At 60.9% G+C, this 13259-nt stretch overlaps 1 protein-coding gene across 1 annotated transcript; it reads left to right on the forward strand.

The window, feature by feature from the left end:
• The first annotated feature begins 56 nt into the window (after positions 1-56).
• Positions 57-8698, forward strand: WDR97 (WD repeat domain 97). Its single transcript, XM_039464415.2, has 23 exons — positions 57-236; positions 432-568; positions 689-1317; positions 1421-1542; positions 1706-2405; positions 2484-2626; positions 2711-2947; positions 3019-3109; positions 3267-3399; positions 3494-3615; positions 3819-3879; positions 4025-4174; positions 4283-4540; positions 4620-4744; positions 4839-4923; positions 5788-6219; positions 6314-6469; positions 6585-6782; positions 6858-6979; positions 7052-7214; positions 7627-8174; positions 8256-8326; positions 8405-8698. Exons 1-23 carry the CDS (start codon positions 113-115, stop codon positions 8605-8607), a joined length of 5010 nt encoding a protein of 1669 aa, XP_039320349.2. The 5' UTR covers positions 57-112; the 3' UTR covers positions 8608-8698.
• Positions 8699-13259: the final 4561 nt, after the last annotated feature.

The following is a 13259-nucleotide window of genomic DNA, read 5'->3' on the forward strand; positions in this document are numbered from 1 at the left end:
CCTGCGGTGTGGGTGTGGCCGGCTGCCTTTGGTATCCTAGCAACGGCCGCGCGCAAGGGCCGTGACCGCTAAGTCCTGGGAGCTGTTGGGCTCTGGGACTGCAGTCGCTGAAATGGAGGCAGAGGGGTGGGAGGCAAGCAACTTCTCGGAAGGCTACAACCTGGTTCTGGATTCAGACCTGTATGATGCGGATGGCTATGATGTCCCGGACCCTGGGCTGCTCACGGAAAAGAATGGTGAGGGGGCCTGGCCTCGCCCCACAGGCATCCCGCTAGGAAGTGGGGCTCAGTCGGGCTTGGGTTCCACCCCCTGGAACGAAAGTGCCCTGGGCAGTGCCCAGCAGGGCTGAGCCCCTGGAGGAGAGCTCCCTGTCACCGTCAGGAAATGGGACCTGAGGCTGCAGGTGGCGGAACTTCCACCTCCACCCGCAGAGTGGACTTTGACGGAGCCGCCGGAGGTCCTGCCCTTTCTGGCCAGCAGCCGGCGGTGGCCGAGCCTGACCCCACGCCCCCGTGCCCGCCAGCTGTGGCTGCTCTTGCGCAGCAGCCTCCACGAGGTTGTGGAAAAGGTGCGCTGCACCCCTCCTGTGCCTCCGGGCGTCCTTCTGGATCTGGCCCTTCCCCTGGGGGTTCCCTAGGCCAGAGCGGTCCCAACCTTTGATTGCGGGTCCGCCCACCCCGGCCCACAGGAGAAGAGAGCCGAGCTGCGCGTGGCGCGTCTGACGCACGGGCTGGAGCCCCTGCGCCGCTTGGAGGTGGCGGCCGGGCTGCGCTCGGTGGCGCAGGACCCTGCAGGCGGGCGCTTCGTAGTGCTGGACGGCGCGGGCCGCCTGCACCTGCACAAGGAAGACGGCTGGGCACAGGAGACGCTGCCGGCGCCCGTCGGGCTCACGGGGCTGGCGACCGTGCTGGGCCCGCTGGGCTCCGTGGGCCGTTTTGTAGGTTGGGGCCCCGCAGGGCTGGCCATTCTGAGACCCGACTTCAGCCTGCTGTGGCTGAGCGAGCAGGGGGTGGGCAGGGCGCCGGGTTGGGCGCCCTCCTGCTGTCTGCCGGTGCCTGACCTCAGGCTGCTGCTTGTGGCGGAGACGGACGGCAGCCTGGCGCTCTGGCAGTTCCGCTCAGGTGGTCGCCGCTTGGTGCTGCGAGGGGCGCCACTGCATCCGCCCCTGAGCCCAGCGGCCAGGCTCATGCGTCTGGCTGTGGGGCCGACTCCTCCCCACAACGTTCTGCGCTGCTTCGCGGCCTACGGCTCGGCCGTGCTCACTTTCGATCTGCATGCCTGGGCTCTTGTAGACGTGCGCCGGGATTTGCACAAAACGTGAGTGGGGCCCCCTAGAGAGGGTCAGGCATGTAGGGGCCCACACCCCTCACGCACAAGGCGGTGTCGAGTCCGTTGGGCTTCTCCCACTCCGCATCTACAGCACCATCTCGGACCTGGCTTACTGCGAGGAGGTGTTGGCAATGGTGACAGCTTCCCGGGACAGCACCGTGAAGGTGTGGGAGGCTGACTGGCAGATCCGGATGGTGTTCGTGGGCCACGCAGGTGCTCCAAGTTCTTTACACCCCGAGTCTCGGCCCTTTGCCTCCAGCAGCTCTAGGCTGCCCAGCATCTCTGCAGCTCTGGCCGGGCCTCGCTGCGCCGACTGTGACACTGGCTGAAGGCTCCCTGCCTTCAGTCACCCGCGTGACCCGCGCCCCTCCCGCAGGCCCGGTGACGGCTGTGGCTGTGCTCCCGAACACGACCCTGGTGGTGTCGGCCTCGCAGGACGGAACGCTGCGCACCTGGGACCTGCAGGCGGCGGCGCAGGTGGGCGAGGTAGCGCTGGGCTACTGGGGCCAGGACAAGCTGTCCGGGCGCGTGAGCCGTCTGCTGGCCCCAGTGCGCCCGGGCTGGCCAGTGCTGTCTCTGTGCGCCAGCAGCGCGCAGCTGTGGCGCGTGCGCGAGCTCTACTCGCCGTTAGCGCAACTGCCCGCCCAGGTGCTCCACCTGCAGGTGGCGCCCGCGCTGCCGGCGCCCGCGGAGCCGTCCCTGCCTACACGCCTCGTGTGCGCGTGCACGGACGGCTCGGTCTACCTCCTGTCGGCTGCCACCGGGCGCGTGGTGAGCGCGCTGCTGCTGGGCCCGGAGGACTGTGCGGCCGCCGTGGCCTATTGCCTGCCGCGCGAGGCGCTGTGGCTGCTGACCAAGGCCGGGCACCTGGTCCGCGCCAACGCGGCGCGCTGCCCCATGTCTGTGCTCCACCGCCTGTGCCCGCCGCCGCCCCCCGCGCCGCGGCCTTGCTGTCTGCACCTGTACAGTCACCTCAGGGACGTCGGAGGCGCCTTCTCCTCCTGGGAGGTTGTGCGCCAGCACCTGGGGGAGTTGCGCCGCAGCGCTGCGGCCGCCGCCTGGAAGAATAAGAACCGGTGGGTGCGGGAGCCAGCAAGGGCCTGGCGGGCGGAAGGGGCACGGGGCCCGCGCCGACAAGCTCTTGCCACCCGCAGGTACCTGCCCGTGGTGGGGCACACGGACGGCACACTGGCGGTGCTGGAGTGGCTCTCATCGAAGACTGTCTTCCAAACGGAGGCGCACAGCCCGGGCCCGGTCGCCGCCATCGCATCCACCTGGAACAGCATCGTGTCTTCGGGTGAGCAGCTCCCCTGCCCTGCGGCCAGGCCGCCACGGGGCCCCTCCGCTCCGCGAAGGCCCAGCCAGGCTCCGCCCCCCGCAGGTGGGGACCTGACGGTAAAGATGTGGCGCATTTTTCCCTACGCGGAGGAGAGCCTGAGCCTGCTGCGCACCTTCTCCTGCTGCTACCCAGCCGTGGCGCTCTGTGCGCTAGGCAGGCGCGTCACCGTGGGCTTCGAGGACCCGGACAGCGCTACCTACGGCCTGGTGCAGTTCGGCCTGGGCGACAGCCCGCGATTAGACCACCGGCCCCAGGACGACCCCACGGACCACATCACCGGTGAGGGGGCCGCGCAGGTGAAGCGCAGCCACCGCACGGCTCCGATTCCTGACCCTGAGCCCTGCCCCCAGGCCTGTGCTGCTGCCCGACGCTCAAGCTGTATGCCTGCTCCAGCCTGGACTGCACCGTTCGCATCTGGACCGCTGAGAACCGCCTCCTGCGGTATGCTGGGGCCTGGGGAGGGCTGGGCTCTCCTACCTCTGCCCCTCACCAGAGCCCAGTGGCTAGACGGGGTGGAAAAAGGCCTTGTCCCTACTGAGCCTCAGTTGCCCACTCTGGGAAGCAGGGGCTGGACTCTGGCCCCTGGGTTCCCCTCCAGGCTCCTGCAACTGAATGGTGCCCCTCAGGCCCTGGCTTTCTGCAGCAACAGTGGAGACCTGGTGCTGGCACTGGGCTCCCGCCTCTGCCTGGTGTCCCATAGGCTCTACCTGCCTACATCCTACCTGGTTAAGGTGTGTGGTGAGGACACAGTGGGCAAGGTTGCCCCCCTTGGGGGGCGGACTCGGGTTTCCCCAGCCAGGGATATAGGTTCCTTCTCCTATTCAGAAGATGTGCCGGAAGGCCCCGGACGTAGTGGATGACCCTCCCCTGCCACTAACGAGCCAGGAGTCACTGACCTCCACCCAGCTGCAGAAGCTCACCAACCTCCATGGGGCAGCCAGTCTCAGGTCCTATGCAGGCCTGCTCAGCTCTCCCGGAGGCCCCCCTTTCCTACCCTGGGTGGGAGCCTGGCTGTGTGGGCCCCTGTGGAGTTGATGTAAGCCCGCCTGAGCCCTGGTACCCCCATTTGGGGTTGGTCCTTGCCCCAGGCTCTGCCCCAGCCCACTGGCATGCCACCCGGCACCCCACCTATGCCGGTCCCTGTCTGCAGTGAGGCCTTGTCTCTCATCCATCGTCGGAGGGCAACATCTCAGTACCCGGTGCTGAAGGAGGTGGGGTGGGTCCTCCTTAGCCCGCCCTGCCCGGGTTCAGGCCCCCGCCCTCAGCCCTGCGGCAGGCCTGGGATCCCCGTGGTTGCCTGGGAAGCACATGGCAAGGCTCCAGGAGGAGCAGGCTGACCCCCAAACCCTGCCCTAGGACTTGGATGCCCTAGTGGCCCGGGACCAGGACCTTCAGCAGTTGAGACTGGGGCTAGTGGTCCCAGCAGCCCGGCCCCCACCCTCCTGGCAGCAGCGCCAGGAAGCCTTTGACAATTATCTACGTCTGATCTACGGCTCTGGCCTGCTGGTGCGTGTGGGGCCCCCCCTAGCCCAGCCCTGACCCCGGCCCCTCCTCTCCACCCACCCCTCCCACCCAGTCTCTGACACCATCCGTCTGCTCCCACCCCCCTCCCAGGGTATGCAGTCCAGAAGGGAGTCCCAGCGGTGGAGCACCGGGACCCTCACAGTGGAGAGAGAGACCTGGGATGTGTGTGCCCTACCCCAAGCTGCTGCCTGTCTTGGGCAGGCTGAGGTCAGCACTGCAGTCCAAACAGTGCCAACAGCCCCGTCCCCACAGGACCTGGCGGCCCTGTGCCAGCACTTCTCCCGGCCTCCCCAAAACACAGTGCCTATCCCACCCACCCACCAGAGGGTGCACAGCAAGGCATCCCAGGTGAGACTTCCCACCCTCTCGTATGCCTGCTGGGCCCCCATGGCCCCTCTGCCTCCCTGTGACTCCTCCTGTGTCCCAGCTTCTGGCCCACTCCTCACTCAGCCACTACCTGGGCCTGAGTCTGGAGCTGCAGCTGCAGGTGGAGCGGCTCCAAGGAAGGACAACCATGGCCCCAGACCTGCCACCCTCCCACCCGCAGTGCAGAGAGAGGGACCCAGGCAGGTGGGGCACCACCTAGTGAGGGGCAGAGCTGCAGGGGCACTGGGCTGTGCTGTTCTGAGCCCCTGTTCCATCCCCAGATCCCACTGTTGCCAAAAAGACGTCCCCAGGAACCTCTCTCTAACCTCGGGGGCTTCTTTCCTGCCACCGTGCAGCCCTACAAGGTGAGACCCCCACCCAGCTCCTGCAGAGCCTGCCATCTCCCCTTTGCTGCAAACCTTTTTGTCCAAGTCTGACCCCAGGGCAATGCCCACCTACAGTCAGAGAGCCAGGCTGCAGCCTCCCGCTTACCTCCCACCCCTCACCCTTCACCCTCTGTCCACCCCTGTTCTGGTACAGCTATGTTTGTGGCCACAGGCTCCTTGCTGCTCTGGGAGCTGACATCAGGCAAAGCCAGGTGCCCCGGCCAGTTGTGCCTGCGCACCCCTTTCCCGGAGGTGCTGGGAGGGCAGGGCCCCTAGGAACTTGTCCTGGAAGATCAGAGTTCCCGCCCTTTAGGGGAACAAAGTCGAGGGAACCGGTCCCTTCAGAATCCACTGTCTTTCCGCCCTCACCTACGGCAGGTGCTCAGGCAGGCCTCAGCCCCTCCCCCAGCATATGCCTGGCAGCATCACCTGCCCAGGTGCGTGACTGGCTCTTCGGACCTGGGCACCGCCACCACGCCCTCTGTTGCCCTCTCTCCAAGCTGCTTCCTTCCTCCCCGGCCCCTGTGCTGCTGTCAGACTGTTGTCCCAGGGCTGGTGCCAAGTCCCGTGAGGAGATTGTGGGGTGTTGGGGCCCCCAGAAGCCAGCACTTCCCTGGGTTTCCCTTCTTGTTTGTCACAGCTGATGCTCACTGAGGACCCCGCTCCTGGTATCTCAGGGTTCTCCTGCCATCTGTTCTCCAGGGGCTGCCAGCTCTTGGAGGCCTGGCAGGCAGAGCTGGACTGGTGGCTGGGGGGCTCTGAGAGGTGATACGCGTGACCAAGGGTGGTGTCCACACTGGGGGAATCCAGGTTCTCAGCATTCCTTGCTGTGCCCACCTCTAGTACTGCCCGAGGCCCATCTGCTTCCCCGGCTGCGTGCCCAACTCTGTGGTGCTGCAGCAGCTGTGGCTGCCCGCGGAGGTCAGCGGCCTCGGAGCCCTGACCCAGCTCGCCTCCCAGAGAAAGCTCAAGGCAAGGGGTAGGGCTGGGGGCTTTGCCGGCAGGGGAGGGCTCTGCTGCCTTGCAGCCCATCAGACACCACCTTTTGCCCCTCTGCAGTCAGGGGCAAGCCAGGATGACCTGTGGCTGTGGCACCCCAGGCCATCCCAAGCCCAGTGGCAGAGGAAGCTCCTCCAGTGGCTGGGGGATAAGCCTAGGGAGGAGGAGGAGGAAGAGGAGGAGCAGGAGGAGGAGAAGGAGGAGCTGGACTGGGCCCTGGATTCCCTGAGCCTGCACTCCAACCAGCAGCTGAATTCCTGGGAACTGGAGGATCAGGTAGAGGCTCAGACAGAGGCCCAGGCCACCATGGGAGCTGGGCTTACACTGAGACCCAGAGAAGTGGAGCCTGCAGCTGCCGCCACTCCCCTAGAGCGCTGTGGACTGGACCCTGGAGCCCCGCCCTCATCCCTGGCACCATCACGGGCATTTGCTCTTCGATGAGCACTATGGGCGTCTGCCCAAATTTATGCATTTCTTCATCTACCAGGCCTGGTTCAAAAAGTTATTCCCCATCTTCAGCCTGCAGGTTCGAGGGAACCGGGGATGCCTGAGAAGCGTGGGTTAGGGTGAGGGACAGGGGAGAAGGGAGGGGCTGGCTTGGGTGTGACGTGGGAGCAGGGCCTCAGCATGCTGCCCTGCAGGTGTATCCGGAGGCGGGCACAGTGGAGGGCCTGGCCTCGATGTTGGTGGCCCTGCTGAAGGAGACCACGTGGGCGGACCGCGCGCACATCCTCCACGTGCTGCTGAGACTGCTGCCCGACACGAGCCGTGATCTCCGCGGCCGGCTGCGGGGCCTGCTCATACACTTGCTCAACCTGGACCAGCCCCCCAGCCTCCAGGTGTGCCCCTCGAGCTGCCCTAGTCTCCCTCCCCGCCCACTCGCCCTCCCCAACCACGTCCCCTGCCGGCCTCAGGACCAGACGCAGAAGAGGTTCGTGATGCTGGCGCTGCAGCTGCTCCTGGCCTGCTCCCTGCAGTCCCGGGATGTGGTGCTGGAGCTCATGTCCTACTTGCTCTACGCCCCGCCACGCTGCCGGTGAGTCACGCTCCTGCCCGGGCCTCCCCACGCTGGGAAGGCCTCTGGACCATCCACATGCACCTGTCCCAGGCCAGAGCTCAAGAAGCTGCTGCATGGGCTGGGCCTTCAGGACCCGGAAGGCTTCCTGTTTGAGGAGATGGTGACCTGGGCCCAGGACCCCAGCCTGGACTCCAAAGCCGCCCTGCGCACTCGCTGCTGCCAGAAACTGGAGGACATGATCCAGCAGCTTCAGGTTGGGCCAGCAGGGCCCGGGTGGGCCCTGGGAAGCCTGTTGCCTTCTCTGGCTTTCTGCAAGTCCGTCCTGGGGGCAGAGCCAGCTGAGGCCATGGGCTCCTCACCCTGCCCAGTCCTGGACCTCCAGCCTCCATGCCCTAAGCATTTCCCTGTGCAGGTGGAAGTCAACTGAGGGTTGAGCCAGGGACGGCTCTGGGACCTCCTTGCTGAGGGAGGGGCAGCCCCTGCCTTGGGCTGAGGGCGGGGTAGAAGGGAGTTTCTGTGGCCATGCAGGTGCTCAAAGAGCCAGGGTGCTTGGCCGTGGGTGACCTCCCAGGCAGATGGAAAGCTCGCAGCCGCGCTCTGCAGCCAAGTTGCTGGCGGTGCCGCCCAAGGTCTCCGAGACCTCAGTGCTTTTCTCTCCTCCCAAGGAGACCCCATCGCAGGCTTCAGTGGTCTCTGGGGCACCCAAGCGTGCTTCTGTGACACCCTCGGGCACCTCCTGGTCACCCTCAAGTGTCTCCAGGAGGCTCTCACAGGTCTCAGAGGTGCCCTTGGCGGTGGTGTCACCTGTGGAGCTGCACTCGTTAGCCCCAGAGCTCCAGGCCAATCGGACGCTGGCATCGGCGAGCAGCTGGGGAACCCGCCGCGTGCTCTCGGAGGCGCTGCAGAGCTTCTGCCCGAAGCCCAGGGCCCGCGTGCACCCCGCTGGGCCTGCTGAGCTGCCCGGAGAGCCACTGCCGCTGGAGGAGACGGACTGGTCCCACGCGCAGCTGCTGGACTTGGGCGCCATCGACGCGCTCAACAACTTCTGCGAGCAACTGCGGGTGCAGCTGTGGAGCGCCATCCAGGAAGAGACAGCACACTCACACCCGCCAGGGCTGGATGCGGGGGTGCCGGTGCCCAACGTGGTGCTGCCGGTACCCGACGTGGTGCTGCCGGTGCCTGACGTGGTGGTGCCACCACCCCAGGAGCACTGGTGCGTGGGGCCTGCGCCAGCGGGGCCTCATGGGGCAGCCAGGCGGGGCTGGGACAGCTGAACCTGCCTCTTCCTCCCCAGGTACCGCCCGATCCTCCGGCTGCAGGAGGCCAAGGAGCAGAGGTCTGCGAGGTCCACGATGGGACTGAGGGGTGAGTGGGGACGTTGGGGAGACTGGGCCCCCAGCCTGCCCCAGCCCCTCGGCCTCACAAGCCTCTGCCCACCCCCAGGCCCGATGCCATCCCGGCTCTGTGCCAGCCGCACCCTGGACGGCCCCATCCGGATGCTGAAGCTGCCCCTGCCGCGAGTAGAGCTGCAGCCGTTCCCCTCCGACTGGCCCACGCCTGCCCGCCCACGGCCCCCGAGGCTCCTGCAGCCCGCCTTGCAGCGATACTTTCTGCCGGAAGACGCGGACCCTGACACCTACAGCTGACCGGGCTGGTGGCCTCAGCCCGCCTGGCTCTGGGGCCTGCCATTGGTATTTGGCCACGACCCGAGTCTGGAATAAAGCTCAGAGCCTTCTTCGTGATGCTGCCTCCTTTGGAGGGCCCTGGGGCACGCAGGGAGGGCAGGCATGTGGCCTGAGCCCACAGTGGCAGTGGAAGGCAGGAGCTGCAGGCCTGGCAGAGGTGGTCAGCCTGGGCACCAGCATTTCCAGAGGGGTGGCTGGCCTAGGGCAGAAGAGACCCATAGCAGGGCACCATCGGCTAGGCACTGAGCAAACATTTTCTGCTCAAGTACTAGGTGTTGAGATGCGGGCTGACCTTAGAGAGTGTGTCCTGATGTGGAGGGGGGGCCGGGAAGGGCAGCCACGGGAGGAGCCTTCCAGGTCGATACAAGTGAGACCAGGAGTTTGCAGACCTTGCTTTCTTGTTACTTTTATTCTGGAAAACAGAAGAATTGACAAAGGCACCAGGAGCTTTTATCTGAGCAGCAATGAAGGGGATCCTCTGACCCCTTTAGCCTAAAAGTCCCCGGGGGACTGGCTTGGTCCCCGAGGGCTCAGCCTCTGTGCCAGGCTCCTCTGCACCACGTGGCTGGCAGGGCGTAAAACCTGAGAACAGAGCTGTTGCGGCAGCTCTGGGGAAAATCCCCGGCTTTCACACCTGTCTTTTGTGTTGTCGGAGCCATGATTTCTCTCCTGTATTTGTAGCCTCTGACTTTACCAGTTTCTTCTCAACAGCTCTGGTGGTTAGAATCCCTCTTCCATGCCTGCTCTGTCACCCCAACCTGTGCAGTGGCCCTTACAGGGCCAGTAAGTGGCGGCTCTTTCCCAGGCCAGTGCTTGAAGTAGTGGTGCCAGCATCCCAAGAGCACGGGTGTGTGGGGCCATGTGGGGTGGCCGAGTTGCTGGGCCTGACCTGCCGCTTCACCTCCAGGCACTATCCCATCCTCCCACTGCAGGAGGCCGAGGTGAGGCAGGGCTGAGTCCCTCACTAGAGGGCTTGACACTTTTTATCAAAGACAAGGAAATCTGAATGCCTTGATCAGTGTCCAGCAATGTCAAGGCCCCACTTTGGGCTCCAGCCTGCTGGGGCGGTCCTGAAGCTGCCAGGTCACAGGGTGGCCAAGGCCCTCTGATTTTTGGTCAGGACACAGGAAAATACCAGGGTGCGCAGGAGGATACTGGGGGACCCCACATGACCTACAATCAGACAGTCAGACAAGGTAGGTCATAATCACTCTCTCTCTTTTTTTTTTTTTTTGAAGATGGTGTCTCAGCTGGGCGTGGTGGCTCACGCCTATAATCTCAGCACTTTGGGAGGCCGAGGGGGCGGATCACCTGAGGTCAGGAGTTCAAGACAAGCCTGGCCAACATGGTGAAACCCTGTCTTTATAAATAAAAATAAAAATAAAAAAGCTGGTGTCTTACTCTGTTGCCCAGGTTGGAGTGCAATGACACAATCTCGGCTCACCGCAACCTCTGCCTCCCAGGTTTAAGCAATTCTCCTGCCTCAGCCTCCTGAGTAGCTGGGACTACAGGCTCACACGACCACACCTGGGTAATTTTTGTATTTTTCGTAGAGATGGGGTTTCACCATGTTGGCCAGGCTGGTCTGGAACTCCTGACCTCAGGCGATCCGCCCACCTTGGCCTCCCACAGTGTTGGAATTATAGGCATAAGCCACCATGCCTGGCTTTGTGGCTAACTCTAAAACAGCCAAAGCAGGGGAAAAGTCCTGCCTTGGGAGGAAAAGTAGGACAGAAACCCCGTCTCTACTAGAAATACAAAAATTAGCTGGGTGTGGTGGGAGACACCTGTAATTCCAGCTACTCAGGAGGCTGAGGCAGGAAAATCACTTGAATTCTGGAAGCAGAGGTTGTAGCGAGCCGAGATCACACCAGCCTGGGCGACAGAGTGAGACTCCATCTCAAAAAAAAAAAAAAAAATCGGCCGGGCGCGGTGGCTCAAGCCTGTCATCCCAGCACTTTGGGAGGCCCAGGCGGGTGGATCACGAGGTCAAGAGATCGAGACCATCCTGGTCAACATGGTGAAACCCCGTCTCTACTAAAAATACAAAAAATTAGCCGGGCATGGTGGCGCGTGCCTGTAATCCCAGCTACTCAGGAGGCTGAGGCCGGAGAATTGCCTGAACCCAGGAGGCGGAGGTTGCGGTGAGCCGAGATCGCGCCATTGCACTCCAGCCTGGGTGACAAGAGCGAAAACTCTGTCTCAAAAAAAAAAAAAAAAAAAAAATTATCTAGTTTAGGTCAGGTGTGGTGGCTCATATCTGTAATCCCAGGCCGAGGTGGGCAGATCACTTGAGGTTGGGAGTTGGAGACCAGCCTGGCCAACATGGTGACCCCATCTCTACTAAAAATACAAAAAATTAGCCAGGTGTGGTGGCGCATGCCTGTAGTCTCAGCTGCTCAGGAGGCTGAGGCAGGAAAGTTGCTTGAACCTGGGAGGCAGAGGTTTCAGTGAGCCAAGATCACACTGCTGCACTCCAGCCTAGACAACAAAGCAAGACTAAAAAAAAAAACAATCAATTATAGCTTTTTTTTTTTTTTTTAGTGAGACAGTCTCACTCCAGGCTGGAGTGCAGTGGTGTGATCACGTCTCATTGCAGAATTTACTTCCTTGGGCTCACACAACCCTCCCACCTCAGCCTCCAAAGCAACTGGGACCCCAGGCATGCACCATCGTGCCCAGCTAATTTTTGTATTTTTTGTAGAGACAGAGTTTCATCATGTTGTCCAGACTGGTCTGGAATTTCCGGGCTCAAGCGATCCTCCTACCTCAGCCTCCCAATGTGCTGGGATTATAGGCCTGAGCCACCGCACCTAGCCTGGCACCTACTCCTGTAACGGGACACAGAGTGAGTTGGGAATCTCTTATGAATAGTTGTATTTACTATAAAGACACTATAATCAAAATACTACTGATATAGAAATGACCAAACAGGCCGAGTGTGGTGGCTCACCCCCACCTCCCAAAATGCTGGAACTATAGGCATAAGCCACTCCACCCAACCTGGATTTTTTAAAATATGGCAAAAGACAGTGTAAAATCTAACACAAAACTCAAAATGATTACATATTTAAATCTAAAATGTAAAGCTATAAGCATTTTGGAAGAAAATATTAAAAATCTTCTGGACTATCACTCCTGTAGTCCCAGAACTTTGGGAGGTCAAAGCGGGTCAATCACCTGAGGTCAGAAGTTTGACTACCCTGGCCAACATGGCAAAACCTCATTTCTACAAAAACAAAATTAGCTTGAGCCTGGGAGGCCGAGGTTGCAGTGAGCCATGCTCTTGGGACCACACTCCAGCCTGGGTGACAAAGTTAGACTCTGTCTCTAAAAAAAAATAAGAAGAAAGTAAAAGTCTTCTGGACCTAGAGAGTACCACTGCACTCCAGCCTGGGCGATGGAGCAAGACTCCGTCTCAAAAAGAAAAAAAAAAAATGTACATATGTACAATGGAATATTATTCAGCCATGAAAAGAGTAAATTCAGCCAGGCACAGTGGCTCATGCCTATGATCCCAGCACTTTGGGAGGCTGAGGCAGGTGGTTCACCTGAGGTCAGGAGTTTGAGACCAGCCTGGCCAACATAGTGAAACAAATGAGCTGAACAACATTTCTCTCTTCTTTTCTTTTCTTTCTTTTTTTTTTTTTCTGCAATGTCTAAAATGTAGAACTCAGACATTTCTCAAAAGAAAATGGAAAAAAAGGCCGGGCGCAGTGGCTCAAGCCTGTAATCCCAGCACTTTGGGAGGCCGAGGCGGGTGGATCACGAGGTCGAGAGATCGAGACCATCCTGGTCAACATGGTGAAACCCCGTCTCTACTAAAAATACAAAAAAATTAGCTGGGCATGGTGGCGTGTGCCTGTAATCCCAGCTACTCAGGAGGCTGAGGCAGGAGAATTGCCTGAACCCAGGTGGCGGAGGTTGCGGTGAGCCGAGATCGCGCCATTGCACTCCAGCCTGGGCAGCAAGAGCGAAACTCCGTCTCAAAAAAAAAAAAAAAAAAAAAAAAAAGGAATAATAAAATACAATGAAATCTTGTCATTTGCAGCAAGATGGATGGAACTAGAGGACATTGTGAAATAAGCAAGGGACAAAGTTGTCTTTTTTTATGTGTGTGAGACGAAGTCTCGCTCTGTCGCCCAGGCTGGAATGCAATGGTGTGATTTCTGCTCACTGCAACCTCCGCCTCCTGGGTTCAAGTGATTCTTCTGCCTCAGCCTACAAAGCAGCTGGGATTGCAGGCCTAACCACCAGGCCTGGCTAATTTTTGTGTTTTTAGAAGAGACAGGGACCTCGTGATCCTCCTGCCTTGGCCTCCCAAAGTGCTGGGATTACAGGCGTGAGTCACTGCGCCCGGCCAGGAACAGAAAGTTAAACTCCATGTTCTCATTCACAGGTGAAAGCTAAAAAAAGTTGATCTCATAGAAGTAAAAAGTAGAACAGAGGATACTGAGGCCGAGGCTGGGAAGGGAGGTCGGCAGGGGATAGGGAGAGGTTTGTTAAAGGTTGCAAAATTAGGGCTAGATAGGAGGAATAAGTTCTGGCATTCTATACGACTGTAGGGTGACTACAGCTAACAATTACATAGTTGCAAATGGCTTTAAGGAGGA

The sequence above is a fragment of the Saimiri boliviensis genome, chromosome 15, assembly GCF_048565385.1.
Source record: "Saimiri boliviensis isolate mSaiBol1 chromosome 15, mSaiBol1.pri, whole genome shotgun sequence".
Taxonomy (NCBI): domain Eukaryota; kingdom Metazoa; phylum Chordata; class Mammalia; order Primates; family Cebidae; genus Saimiri; species Saimiri boliviensis.